This window comes from Pteronotus mesoamericanus, unplaced genomic scaffold (assembly GCF_021234165.1).
Source record: "Pteronotus mesoamericanus isolate MK-2021 breed Mesoamerican mustached bat unplaced genomic scaffold, CSHL_Meso_final scaffold_705, whole genome shotgun sequence".
NCBI classification, from domain to species: domain Eukaryota; kingdom Metazoa; phylum Chordata; class Mammalia; order Chiroptera; family Mormoopidae; genus Pteronotus; species Pteronotus mesoamericanus.
In genome coordinates, this window is record NW_026555326.1 from 3,760,790 (window position 1) to 3,774,474 (window position 13,685).

At 43.0% G+C, this 13,685-nt stretch overlaps 1 protein-coding gene across 2 annotated transcripts in view; it reads right to left on the reverse strand.

The window, feature by feature from the left end:
- CR1 (complement C3b/C4b receptor 1 (Knops blood group)) overlaps positions 1-13,685 on the reverse strand; it is a 105,217-nt gene that overhangs the window by 23,984 nt on the left and 67,548 nt on the right. For both annotated transcript variants that reach the window (XM_054563480.1, XM_054563479.1), the window contains exons 20-24: positions 8,428-8,513; positions 5,299-5,694; positions 3,692-3,868; positions 3,497-3,599; positions 1,254-1,339 (exon numbers count right to left, since the gene is read on the reverse strand). In XM_054563480.1, coding sequence (XP_054419455.1) covers positions 1,254-1,339; positions 3,497-3,599; positions 3,692-3,868; positions 5,299-5,694; positions 8,428-8,513 — 848 coding nt within the window. The remainder of the gene's footprint in view (positions 1-1,253; positions 1,340-3,496; positions 3,600-3,691; positions 3,869-5,298; positions 5,695-8,427; positions 8,514-13,685) is intronic.

The following is a 13,685-nucleotide window of genomic DNA, read 5'->3' on the forward strand; positions in this document are numbered from 1 at the left end:
GAGTTCTGGTTCCACCTAGATGTTCTATATGACCAAACAACCAGCTTTTTTTCTTGTGAAGCTTAAGGCCATTTTGGTGACATAGTATCTTTTATTTATTTGCAGTTTCTTCCTCCCTGCATCCCCTTTTTTTATCCTTCACTTTTGCTGCTCTTGGCTTGTACCCTCCAATGGAAGATTATAACGAACGTTCCCTCTGGTACTATTCCTGGGGAATCTCCATCTAAGACAGACCCTTTTCAACTTAGTTCTCTCTAGAGTAACCAGGGTTATATCATTAAAATAAGTTAGATCTTGTTACTTTTCTACTTATAATACTCTAATGGCTTTCCATCTTGCTCGGAGTGAAAACAAGTTCTTATGGATTACTTTTCTTTAATCACCTCAGCCTATTGTTGTATTTGCTCACACTACAAGAGCCATACAAGCTTCCAAGAAAACGTTAGAACAGGCTTTTCAGAGAAAATGCCAAGAATATTTCTGCCTTGGGACTTCCTCTGTACTTTCCGTTCCATCTGAATGGAAGGTTCTTCCTCTATATATTCGCATTGGTAGCCAACTAATTGCTGTCAATGCTTCAATGTTATTTTCTCAGTGAGGACTTCCTTAATCACCTTACTTAAAATGGAAACTTTATTCTTTCCCTGGTATCCCTTATTCCCATTCACATAACTGTTCTACTGCATTACCTTGGTTTTTTCCTTAATAACACTTAGTATTATTTGAAAATGTTTATCTATGTTTTCTTGTTTACTTGTTATTTTTAAAAATCTTTCTTCCTGTCCAAGACTATAAACAACATGGGAGCAGGGACCTATCTATCTTGTTTATAAGCATACTCCAGGAGCCTAGAAGACTGGGACATAGTAGGTGCTAAAAAATACATAGAGAAATGAATGGGTGATTTAGAAAATGACAGAACAGCTGAAGTGTAATAATCACTTTTGACAGGAAAAAAGGGAAAATTTGACAAAGCTTCAGGGCACAAATTTCCACCTATAAAGCACTTCTCCCTATGTACAGCACATAGTATGCTACCAAATGTTTTTTGGATGGTACCCAAGACACATGATGCTCAGGTTCATTGTCTCCAAAAACATTCCTTTTAACTAACACAACAAAGAAATATTTCTATCAAAAATGATAAACAGAGGAGTGGACACTTGATAATTTCATGGGACAAAAACACAGAAAGAAAATTTTTTTAAAAAAGGAGAAAAATGCAACCCTGAACAGATGTTCCTTCTACTCACGTTCACACACAGGAGCCCTGTTACTCCAAAAGCTTTTCGTTCCGCGCAAGACACAGTAACTAGAAGAACTTCCCTTTAAATGAAACCTAAGGAACAAAAACAGTAGTTTCTGGCGTAAGCATACCGTTTCTCTTTTCTGTTCATTGATAGATCTCAGCTTCTTCCTTTCTGCTACAATACAATATAGTTCCTAAGTAAAACCCAAGGTTAAAAAGCTCAGCTCATTTGGTTTCCCTGGACAGAGGTTTGGAAATCAAAACATTTTGAAAATTGGCACCTTCCAGTGAGGGACAAAGCAGTAACTGTCAAAGCTCAGTACGTGACAGGCCTGTACTGAAGGAACAAAAACATAGGCAGGTATTTTCTTGATCTCGTCCCAGATCTTCAGGAGGTCAACTCTCCCTGACTTCTCTCTGACAGCCCCCTTTTGATCTTTAGGACGAAATTTGTCCTCTAATGCAAAGTGTAGCATTCTCTTCTCTTAGTGGATCAGGAGGAAAATAGCTCTTGCTTTAAGCTATCAAATCATAGAACATGAGGAAAGACATCAGAGACTGTTCTTTTTGCCAATACACTTGGACTCTATCTTAATGATACTTATGGCGTATCTGGATTATTAAAGAGTAGAGTCAAATTAACAAGTAAAAAGAAGAGAAGGTGAGAAGAGAGATCTCTTCAGAGCACAATTATCCTAAAACATTTGGTGTGTTGTCAGACACTTGGTCTTCTGATTTGTCTCCAGGTCTTTACTGAGTGAGTGTTATTTCATGACTGTCAAGGAGCCCTTGGAATTGTTGGCCCCAATAATAAATGTACCTGTTGAAGAGGGCTCCTAATGGCCGAGGGGGCCCAAATTTACAACGGAGCCCAGCAGCCATTGCTAAACACGGGCCTCTCACGCAGGCCATGCCTCAGGGAGGCCTGCCCGCACTGAACTGCCCGCCTCCCACACTGAACTGTTGCCTGCACTCTGTTCTCGCCAGGAGCCAATCCCTATAAATGAGTCCCTGGAATCATATTTCAACCAACAGGCCTGTGACTTTCCCCGCCCTTTTGGAACTGCACAGCTCTATCCCCATTAGCATCTCCACTGGCCAATTAGCGTGGCCCATTCTGACTAATGCTTTTTTTTTTTCTGACCAAACCGTGAGAATTTTGGAGTCTTCCTTTTCAGGATAAGAATCCTATGACAAATTAGGGGCAGGGACTTCTGTCTATGTAAGTCAGCTCCCCTCTGCGTCAGGGAGCACATTTTTCCTTTTCACTAAAGACTGTGTTCCCCTGGCTGGGGCTGTCTTGCTTGCCTGTCTGAGGAAGAGCCCCAGGGCCACCTCGCTCCAGGGCCACCTCACTCCAGGGCCATGTCACAGCCATGTTGTTCCACAGCTGTGCTGTGTCATAATTGAGCTGTAAGTCTATTGCTCTGTCTCACAGCTGTGTTATTCTACAACCAAGCTGTATCATACTTGAGTTTTTCCACAGCCATGTTATTTATTCCAAAGCGGTATTGTGTCTCAAATGGGCTGCGGAAATGAAGGCTCCTCCTTCAGTGCGCCCTCAATTGGTGATTCCCGTTGGCACTTAACAGGTACCAATGGCTACTGGTTGGTCAGAATACATTGAGAACAATTGCTTTGTGGCGCACGCTTTTTATGTCTTAATGATGTTGAAATATAATACTGAGGTCATTTAGATTCACATAAAAAGTTAATGATGTTACTTGAAACATGACCACCCATCTCCATGCTCCTTCCACCAACCTAATACCAATTAGATGATATAATTAGATTATCAAATACTTTACTTAGTCTTTTATTTCTATTCCAAAGCCCATTATTAGTTTAAAAATTTCGCAAAACAATCCTTACATGATATTTATCTCATAAATAACACCTTTTCACATATCAAACTTTTAAAAGCAACCCTTCTAAAATATGTATTTCTTCCTAGCCACAAATTACTATTTATCCACACACTTAATATTCACCCTTAATAGTTAAGATCTGTTGCTACAGTTCTACTGTTCAGTTTATTTACTTATTTTCCTTTTAAAATATCTGTTCATGGTTCCACATGCTTCTTACCATACTTCTCAATCTTTGTTTTAGGCATTAGACTCTTATTTTTTTCCCATTTTTTCTCCACTAAGCAGCCTCTTTCTTGGATAAATCTGCATTGTCCAGGGTGTCAGCATATCAGCATTTAGTACTGAGCCCCTGGTCTCTAAACTGGGTCACACTTACCCCTCATCACAAACGAAGGACACTTTTGCCCCAAGCTCGAGACTGAGTGGAAAGAGCACACGGCCATTGGGGAGTGGGTCCCGGAAGTCAGCACATGATTTCACTGGAGAAAAAGGAAAACAGAGATCGATGACACAGGTATGTGGAGAAGAAGCCCCGAGCTAAACCTATCAAACAAGACAAGAGTGTATGTACCTGCACATCTGGGGGCTGCGGGGCTCCAGTCCCCCTGGGGCGTACAGCGCAGAGAGGCAGCCCCTCTGAGGTCGTAGCCGGGCTCACAGCTGTAGAACACTTCCTGCCCGGGGGAAAAGTTGGCCTTGTCGCTTAGGGTGCGCTTACCATGCAGGATTGCTGGAGGCGGCTGGCACACTGGGGAAAGAACAGGTACAAAGTTCTTGTAAATTATGGGGGACAACTGATACCCCAACCTCTGCATTTTACTCATGTGGAAGTTAAGTATAGGGGAAAGATGTAGCCAAAGTCCTCAAAGCAAGTAAGAGTTAGAGAATTAGAAACTACTCTTTCCCTGCACAAGGTTTAATATGTATCCATAAGTCTACCAGGCACAGGGCCCCTTCTATGGCGCTGGCCATTTAGCAGGAAGTTATTTGTGTTTATGGGCTCCCCCATGCACATATTTGCTAAAAAGGGAATCTCATTTACATCTTCTTCTTTTGATAATGAGAAGATTGCTTGGGTGTAAATCTATTTTACATATTTTCCCTTCATCTCTGTCACTGCACTCTTATGATCAAAGTGTAGTAATAATTCATATTTATATCTTGGTCTGTTTGTCCTCCTCGCTGCTCTCAGTGATTGCACAAGCTGATATGAGTTGGTGGAAGAACTGTAAGTTCCTTCTCTATCCCTGTGTATCAGCCACAATTATTGACCAAGCCACTTCTAAGCCAGCTATCATGGCATAAGACGACAAAACAAGCCATCAAGAACAAAATGCCCTCAACATGCTGGTCCATGTAATGAAAGGGCATATTGCTTAGAGTATTTCAGTCCAGGTTTGGCTGCCTCCGTAATCAGCCCTTTTGATGCCAGCTTTGGTCATCAGAGCTCATTTGAATGTCAACCTAATTTCTATCAAATTAAAGATGAATGAAAAATCTATTTGTCTTTTAGGAAGTTACTTTTACTTTTAACCTCAGAATCCTAACGATAAAATGTGGGATGAAGAACAGAATTGACAAACCCTAAGGTCCTTGTACCTATTCTGAAGCTAGGATATTGGTCTTCATAAGCAGTTTCTTTCTTTCTGTGGTAGATGCTGATAAAATCATGGAAAGAACCACAGCATCCAGGCTCTAGGGTCTGACACACATGCATTCTTTTCCTGGGTATGCAGCACCTGATATGGATGATTAATTTAACCTCTGAAAGACCAAGCTAACTTCACTGTCATATAGATATATGAGTAATACTATTTCAAAGGCGGGTTATAAAGAGTCAATGAGACAGTGCATATAAAGTACTCATTACACAGTTGACCAGAACGTTTACATCATTTTTCAATGTAACTGAGAGCTGGTGCTTTGTCCTGAGACTTATTCAGTATGAGAGTCCTCCATGTCTCCTTTCTTGATTAATTATGGTCTTGCTTCTCAAGATAAAGGCATAAGCACCGAATGCACACACACACATATCCCATCTTTGTTTCAGGCTCCATGCTAAGCAACATGACTCACGCTGCTCACCACGCACCTTCCCGCCAGAACAGGCACCACTCCCCCGTTCCTCCCGCGGCTCGGGTCCCCTGCGGGCCACTTCGGAGCCTCAGTCAGACTCACCGCGGAGGCAGCTGGGCAACTCCGGCTCCCATCTGTTCTGGGCCTGGCATCGCACGCTGGAGGGCCCTTTCAGGACAAAGCCAGGCTGACACCTGAACCTCACGACTTCATTTAAGGGGAAGAAGCTTCTGTTCTCGGACTCCCTTATTCCGTTTTCAACGTCTGGAGGCGAGCATGTATTAGGTACGAGGCACTGAGGCGGAGGGCCGCTCCAGGTGCCGGAATGATTGTCTTCGCTGGTGCAGCGTATTGACTTCTCGCCCACGAGGACAAACTTTGGCCTTCTCGTTCCAGAAATGCAGTGATAGGTCACCACCGTTCCGTAGGGAAAGTGCTCTCCGTTGATGTTATTGTAATCTCCGTGGGCGATGGCTGGGGGTGGTCTACAATGGATAGCTTAAAAGGGGACAAGTTACAGAAAACCTCAATTTCTTAGAAGTTACAGTTATACATTCTGGTAATCAGTGTTTTAAGAAACCCACTTTACCACATGTGACTATTCACAACACTTCTGCTCTTGTCGAATCTTTTCTAATGTACAGACATGTTTTTGCACAACAGTAGTTTCAGTGATCACAATACGAGGGCTTCTGCCCTTCTCAATGAACATTATTTCAGTAAATGTGTCCAATATCCTAAGTGTCTCATTTTAAGGGAGAATGTTTTATGTTATTTCACTGTAATTAACTCAGTTCTCATTGTATAGAAGGCATTTGGCTTCATTCAATGGCTCAGTAGTACGATGTAGCACGCAGTAGGGCATCTTTATCAAAGAAATAAAAACACAATCTCTGGACAACTAATAAAAAAGAGATAGAGCACAAATACAAAATATTATACATGACACAATAATCACAGATTCAGAAGTAAAGAAAATAGCTGAACATGTGTTCTGGACTATGCTAATTATTCTGAAAATGTGAATATTAGAGATAGAGAGATATTTTGCCAGCACACTGACTCAGGACAATGGAGACTGGAGAAGTGGGGAAAATGTATCAAAATTCTACTCCTAAAAAGATACAAAAGCACAGATATTTTGTGGACAAATTAAACCTAATCTAAGTATCAATTATTTCTAGGCATTTTAAAGTGTTCCAAAGCATACGACATATTTCCATCATTTTTCAAAGGTATACGGTAACGTGGAACCATATTTATTTATTCATTTATTTTTATTTTGAAACAATGCTTAAGAAGATAGACATTTCTTGTAGACAATTTACAAAATATTACTGAAAATTATCTTTAAGTCCGTTACCTAGAAAGAACCACTGTTGACTCTTTAACGTGTAATCTTTAAAACACATACACACACACACACACAACACCCCATGTGTTTTCTACACTATCTTTGTTCTCGTAATAATAGTTCAGTGTAAGAAGGTACTTCCTAATTTCATTTCAAAGACCTGTGTCTCTGGGGTAATGCATTCTGGTGTATTTTAAACTTTTTTTTTCTTGCAGAACACATGTCTTATCCTTTCAATTTTTCCCAATGTGTGTATGTTTATTTAGTTGTAAATAATATGCATATACAACGTACCAATGTGTTCTGTGCTTTGAAAACAGAGAAATAAATCATATATAAAGAATATCTATACAGCAGGCTCCTAAACTGATAGCTACCGTGCTTCTTAAGTAGGTGGGACAGCCGAAGCGTAAGGAAACGCATCTAAGGAAATGTGTGGGCAATTTATTTTAAAGTTGCCTCATTTCCATTTCTCTCCTCTATTTGCTTACTTTCTTTTGTCCCTTCACTTCAGAAAACAGTGGAAATTTCAGATATGTAGTTTATTGGCTCCCCGTGTAATTTGGGTGATAATAGTGATCAAATACGTAGGCTAGACATCACTTGCTATACGGATTCTTTTTTTCTTTCTCTCTCTCTCTTTGGATCTAGACAGACCTCTAGGCAAGAGATTCCTATAGAAATAAAGAGTTTTAGATTTCATTGGCTTTAGGACTTTTTCTTGTAATTATAATTTTTTTTAGGATTTATGTCCTTAGTTTTGTTTTCTGTTTTGATCAAAAGTGACTAAAATAGTTAATCGTCAATAGGAATACTTAAATTATGGGATAATACCAGGATTCAAAATCTTATCACAAAGAAATTTAAAAGTTTATAATGCAAACAGTCTCTGAGGGAGACTGAATTTTGGAAGTGAATGGTGAAGGCCTCAATAAATATCTTGTATTTTCTAAAATGAAGCAATACTAAAAAACAAACAAACAGACAGACAAGCAGAAATTTTTAAAGCACAAAATAAAACTAAATATAATCAGAACTGGTGCTTTCTTCCCAATTTCCCAAAGTTCGTCTCACGCCTGTTGGAAGTCCTTATTTCTGAAACATTGAAATATGATCAGCATTTACATTGCTCTGACCTTTCCACTATCACAAACAATAATGGAGGTAAACATTTGTGTAGGAATGTCCTTGCAAAAATCATGGTAATTAGTTTTTAAAGAATAAATGATAAAATGTCAAACTGCTTAATGGAAAGCATGAATACAATGAAGGGTCAATACCTGTCGTGTACTGGCTTTCTCGCAAGGCTGTCCCCATTTATCCCACCAGTATTTGGGTTTGAGTGTGCTGATTTCTTCACGTTATCACCAAAGCCCGGGGAATGTAGCCTCTTTATATTCTGTGCTAATTTGTGAATGCTCACTCCTCTTACCACCCAAAGGGTAGGAAGCTCCTATTCCAAACCACTCACAGGACGACCGCATGCCATGCCAGGGCTCAAAGCGCAAGGAGGAAGGGAGAGAGCCACCGCTTCACCCTGTGACCTGATGCTGCGAGATGGCAGAGGGGAAGCTGGGCTACTTTCACGAGCTTTGTATTTGCTTACTTTGCTGAAGAGAATGCTCTGCAAGTTGGGAAATGTTCAACCCAAAAAGAGGAAGTAGGGGCTGTCTTAAATAAATTATACACCACGATAAGGAAAAACCAGAAGGAACGAGAAGCTTGGAACGTTGTGAGCACTTTTCAGCATGCAGCTATTCTCTTTCAAATGTTGGAAGAGTATCACTACCAAGAGGGATGAGACGGGTTCTTGGTGATTCTAGGGGTGCAATGCTGGCATTAACCGGTGGGATAGATAGGAAGACATCTTAACTCACTTTCACAGAGTGGTGGCTCCGTCTCCCAAGTGACAGTGTTACCTGAGATGATGCATCTGGCCGACGGCTGACCAATGAGATGAAACCTAAAGGCAAAAAGTGACACTTATTCCACCCACCTCCCATCAACTCCCTCACAGCACGCATACGAGGCAGACTGGACAGAGTACAATCTACGGGACGTCTAAGGACAAGCCTCAGCTGCACTTGTTTTACCGGGGTTTTCTTCTTGCTCTTTCCCTATCCTCTAACGACTGCAAGGGCTATTTCATCATTATTTCCCATGGCAATGCTCTGTGTCTTAATTTTGGGCGTCCTTGTGGATTATACCGGGTACCAAAATAAAACAATCCCTCTGCAGACCCGTTTGATGATTGACTTCTTAAATTCTGTATATTTTCTCATATTATTACTGCCATTTTTAAGTGTTTGCATTTTCCTGATACGCACATATAACGAACACTGTTGTGTCATCGTAACTTAGGCATGGTTCTTGTAAAGGCCATCATATGGGATGCTTTTGATCCTTTTGAAAAGCCTTCGTCTTTTGACAAGAAGATGAAATTATTCAGGTGTGCTGAATTAAATGGCATGGGTGAAAGTTATATATCCAATTTTTATTCCATTAGAAATTTCATTTCATGTGTGCATCTGGGATATATACACAACACATGAATATTGAAACCTGTTTGCTCAATTTCAGTGTCATCAAAAGAAGCATACTTTGCCCATTCCCTGTTAATATGTCTAGCATGGATTGTCTTGGTCTCTCCCATTTTCAAGTTTTTTGCATACGTTTTGCAACCTTAGAGATTGGTACCAAGTTATCACGAGATTGCGAAGTTTCACTTTTGAACAATTAGCTCTCTCATTCCATTTAGTGTCTTAACTTTGCTGAAAACATTTGACCATGCTTCCTAAAAGTTTTGTGTCTTTTTTTTGTTGTTCCAAATTTTCTACATCACGGATATTATTTTTGTACTTCATCACTTATTTCAACAAAAAATGATTTCTAGACCTCCTTTATTTTTCTCATCTGTTTCTCAGCAGTTTCTTTTGCACGTTGTAGAGTTTATTAATTTCCCTTTGGAATTATTGAAGCGATTAAAATTTTTCTTTCTTTTTATTCTTCTCTTTCTTAAATAAATTTATTGGGGAGGCATTGGTTAAAAAGATCTGTAGGTTTCAAGGGTACAATTCTATAATACATCATCTGTATTTTGCAATGAATGTTTGCATCGCAATCAAATCTTCAACCCTGAAATACAGATGTTTTCCTAGTGATGGGTAGGCATGGCTTATCATTTTCCTTTTTAAGTTTTTGTTATCTGTATTTTTAATCCTCATACTGTCTGTCTTGCACATAGCTTCTCTTTGGACTTCTTCTTTATTCTTTTTCACTGAATTCTGAGAGAACTTGACTATTGTTTTCTTTCTGAACTATTTTACGCAATATTCGATGTGTTTATCACACATGTTCTTTCAGTATGGCAACTGTGCTTTTCATTCATGTGCAAACATTCTCAATTTTCAACTAGTTTTACAGAAGCAGTGTGCCACTGAACCTTATAAAAAGTATAAACAGGAGTAGGTTTCAGGGCGGCTACAGAGCAGGTGGAAGCTGTACCCAGCTGCTCCTGGCGCCATCTAAATAGACAGCTGAATTACGAGCCATCAACCTGAACGGCCAACTGAAGGCCAGCTGATCTGAAATAGTATCACCAAGGACGACAGAAGAGGCCCCAGAGAGAGTGCAGAGAAGGGCTGTGACTCGGAAAACGGTAGCCCGTGCACTCAGGCTCGGCGGCGGCCGAGAAGCCAGAGAGATAACCTGGCTGCGAAACTCACTCCGCTGCAAGTGTGTGTGTGGGGGGGGGCGGGGGTCAACCCGGTGCAGGGAACCCCAACCCAGAGCAAGGGAGACAGGAGCAGGAGCCCACGAGGCACCTGGTGGTCACACTCAGCGGGGATTCAGTCCCCTGAAAGGCTCGGACCGCACCCTCCCAGGGAAGACCCCTCCTACTGCCTCAGCCCCAGCCTGGGGAGTGCACAGCCCCGCCTCTGACAGCGGGCAGGCCACGTCGCCACCTTGGGTCCTGTGGAGGCGTCCGGTGCCTACACCCAGAAGTGACTTTAAGGGCGACTTTTTAGTGGCGATGCCTTTGGAGGAGACCCAGACAAGGGCCACACTGTGTTGGCTCGGGAAAGAAGGGCAGTCCACCCCGCCTGGAGCACACAGCCAGTGGCCCTGCCCTCACGTGCTGAGTCATTCAGCTGGCCACGTGTGCCAGTGTAGCGGCACAGGGGCCCACGCAGCGGGGTTCCGCGTCACAGGGGGAGCCATGCAGAGCTCGGACATTCGGCCCCGTCCAGCTGGGTGCGGCGGCACAGGGAGGCTGCACAGAGCTGGGACTGTCTGCCCTGTCCGGCAGTGTGCAGCCGTTGGAGTGCCACACCGGGCCGGAACTTTCAGCCCCATCCTGTTTGGTGCAGAACACGGGGGACTGGGGAGCTGGGTGGAGCTGGGATTTTCACAGTGTGTCTCTTCTCTCAGTGTCTTCTGTCTGGGAGCAAGACGGGCAAGTGCTGCATGGCTGCCTGGCTACATTGTTAGGAGGCAAATGCAGTCTCCACTGCTAGTTCAGCCAGTGCCACCCTGAGAAGGGGAAGAAGTGCCTCCCCTTTTCTAAAGGACTGTAGACAATACCCATAAGGAGAGACCACCTGAATCGGCCCTGCCCAGTCGTGGACAAGCCTGCCAGGGGAAGTTCCATGGGGGGAAGGTAGAGTAGTTCAGTACAGGACCATTCAAAGGATGAGACCCTCAGCGGGTACTGCTTTGGATCAGGACAAAGCACTGAGCCTTCTCCTAAGGGTTAGCCTGGTATCATCCCCATGGGGGACCCTCCTGATCTATCCCCCCTGAGCCCAGGGTGACTGAGCATTCCCCTAGAGGGTACAGCTGGCTGCTCCCAAAGTGAAACTGCAATGAACCCCCTTGGGAAATGAGAGGTGGACACTTGGCAGAGACTGAGGGGCTTGGCTTTGAAACAGGGGACGCTTTCCCCTCAGTGAGTGCCCAACCGCATGAGCCCTAGGTGGGAGACCTTCTCCCAAGGGTGTCCAACCCGCAGCTCATGGGCTGGACTCATCCCAGCGTGGCTATGGATGCGGCCCAACACAAAATCGTACATTTACTTAACACCATTTCTTTGCTCATCAGTTTTCACTAGTGTTTGTGTATTCAGTGTGTGGCCCAACACAACTCTTCTTCCAGAGTTGCCCAGAGACACCTAAAGTTTGGACAGCCCTGCCCGCCCTGTCCCCTCGACTCCAGTGGCACTGCCATACCGTGCTTTCCACCTGTGCAAGTGGCTATGGAGATGCCCTGGCCTGGGCTCATCTTGCAGTCTGTCTTTGGAAGGCTCTGGAGGAGGACCAGGCAAGCTGAAGGGGAGGGGAAGGAGCTAACAATTACATGCGGACCTCAGGAGGCTCAGTGCTTTTACAGATCTGACCCAAGCTCTAAGCTGGAGGAAGCCGACTCTCTTACACAGACTGGCCCACCCGATGCACACCCTGGCCCAGGAGATGCAGACACGGGACAACAGTGTGGTAGCTACAGACAGGTAGCCCAAGGCCTGTTACACACAACACCTGACCGTGACCTGTACCGGAACCCCACCCTAGTAAACCCAGAACCAACACCACCAGTTTAGAACTTCGTATCACACCGGAGCTCAACCCAACTAGTCTCAAAACTGGCACACCGAAAGGATACTCTGGCACGCCTCAGACTCTACGGGGGACAACTCTGCCTTGGGGGGCAGCCCCTGCACAGCATCTCACACAGGTTGATCGAGCTTTCCCCTTAGAGTAACATAGCCCGAAGGATTAACTCGACCCACAAAAGGCCAGCATCACAGAAGCCTCAAATACAATAGGAGATGCCCCTAACGCACGAGACACATTCCAGGAGCACAGAGATCGAGGGACCTGGAAGACTGTGCCACTGAATCCCACAAGACACTTTATCAAAAAGCCATCTTAGTAGGTTTAGGGGTCGTAGCAGATCTCAGTAAGAAACAGAGACAACATGGGGAGGCAAGGAAAATACCTGAAATGAAAGAACAAGAGAACTCCCAAGAAAAAGAATTAAATAAAATGAATGAAATGAAAGCAACCCAAATACCCGATGAAGAGTTTCAAACAATAGTTAGAGCTTTGTTCAAGGACCTAAGGAAAAGGATGGATGATGTCACTGAGAACTTAGAGAAAGAGATAGTGAGCTTTAAATGTAACAGGGAACCATAACAAAGAACCAGTCAGAACTGAACAATACACTAGAGGGAATCAACAACAGGTTATATGAAGCAGAGGATCAAATCAGTGAATTAGAGGAAGAGAGAACAAACAGTAAGCACCCAAGCAGAGCATCAAAAGGAAAGTTAAAATAAATAAAGTCGACGAATCTTCTGGGACAATATCAAGCAGAACAACTTACATAACATAAGGTTACCATAAAGTGAAGAGACGGAGCCAGGGATAAGGAGCCTGTGTGAAGAAATAATGGTAGAAAATATCCCTAGCTGGGTGATGAAAAATATTACACAGTTTCAGGATGTACAACGCCCCATTCAAGATAAATGCAAGAAGACCCCCATCAAGACACAGGATAATTACTATGGCAAAGTTTATGACACAGAGAATTGCAAGGGCAGCAACGGAGAGTTACTTACCTACGGGAACAATGCCATCAGCCCGTCCATTGATTTCTGAACAAAAACCCATAGCCCAAAGAATTGGCGTTAAGTATTCAGTGATGAATTCAAGGACCTGCAACCAAGACTACTTTATCCAGCAAAGCTATCATTTAATTGAAGGTGGAATGAAGACCTTGAGAGACAGGAGGGAAAGGGGAAAGAGTTCATTACCACCAAACCAGTATTGCAAGAAATGGTAAAGGGACAGCTTTAAGAAGAAATAAGGAGAAAAACATAGGCATAACAGAGAAAATGGCAATAAAGAATACCTGTCAATAATAGGCTTAAATGTAAATGGATTAAATGCTCCAGTCAAAAGACAGAGGGTAGCTGGATTAATAAGAAAACTTGAGCCGTACATATGCTGTCCGGAAGAGACTCACTTCAGAACAAGATGTTCACACAGGCTGGAAGGGAAGGGATTGAAAATCTATTCCATGCAAGTGGGAATGAAGAAAAAAAGAAAGCTGTGGTAGCCATCAGAAAAAATACATG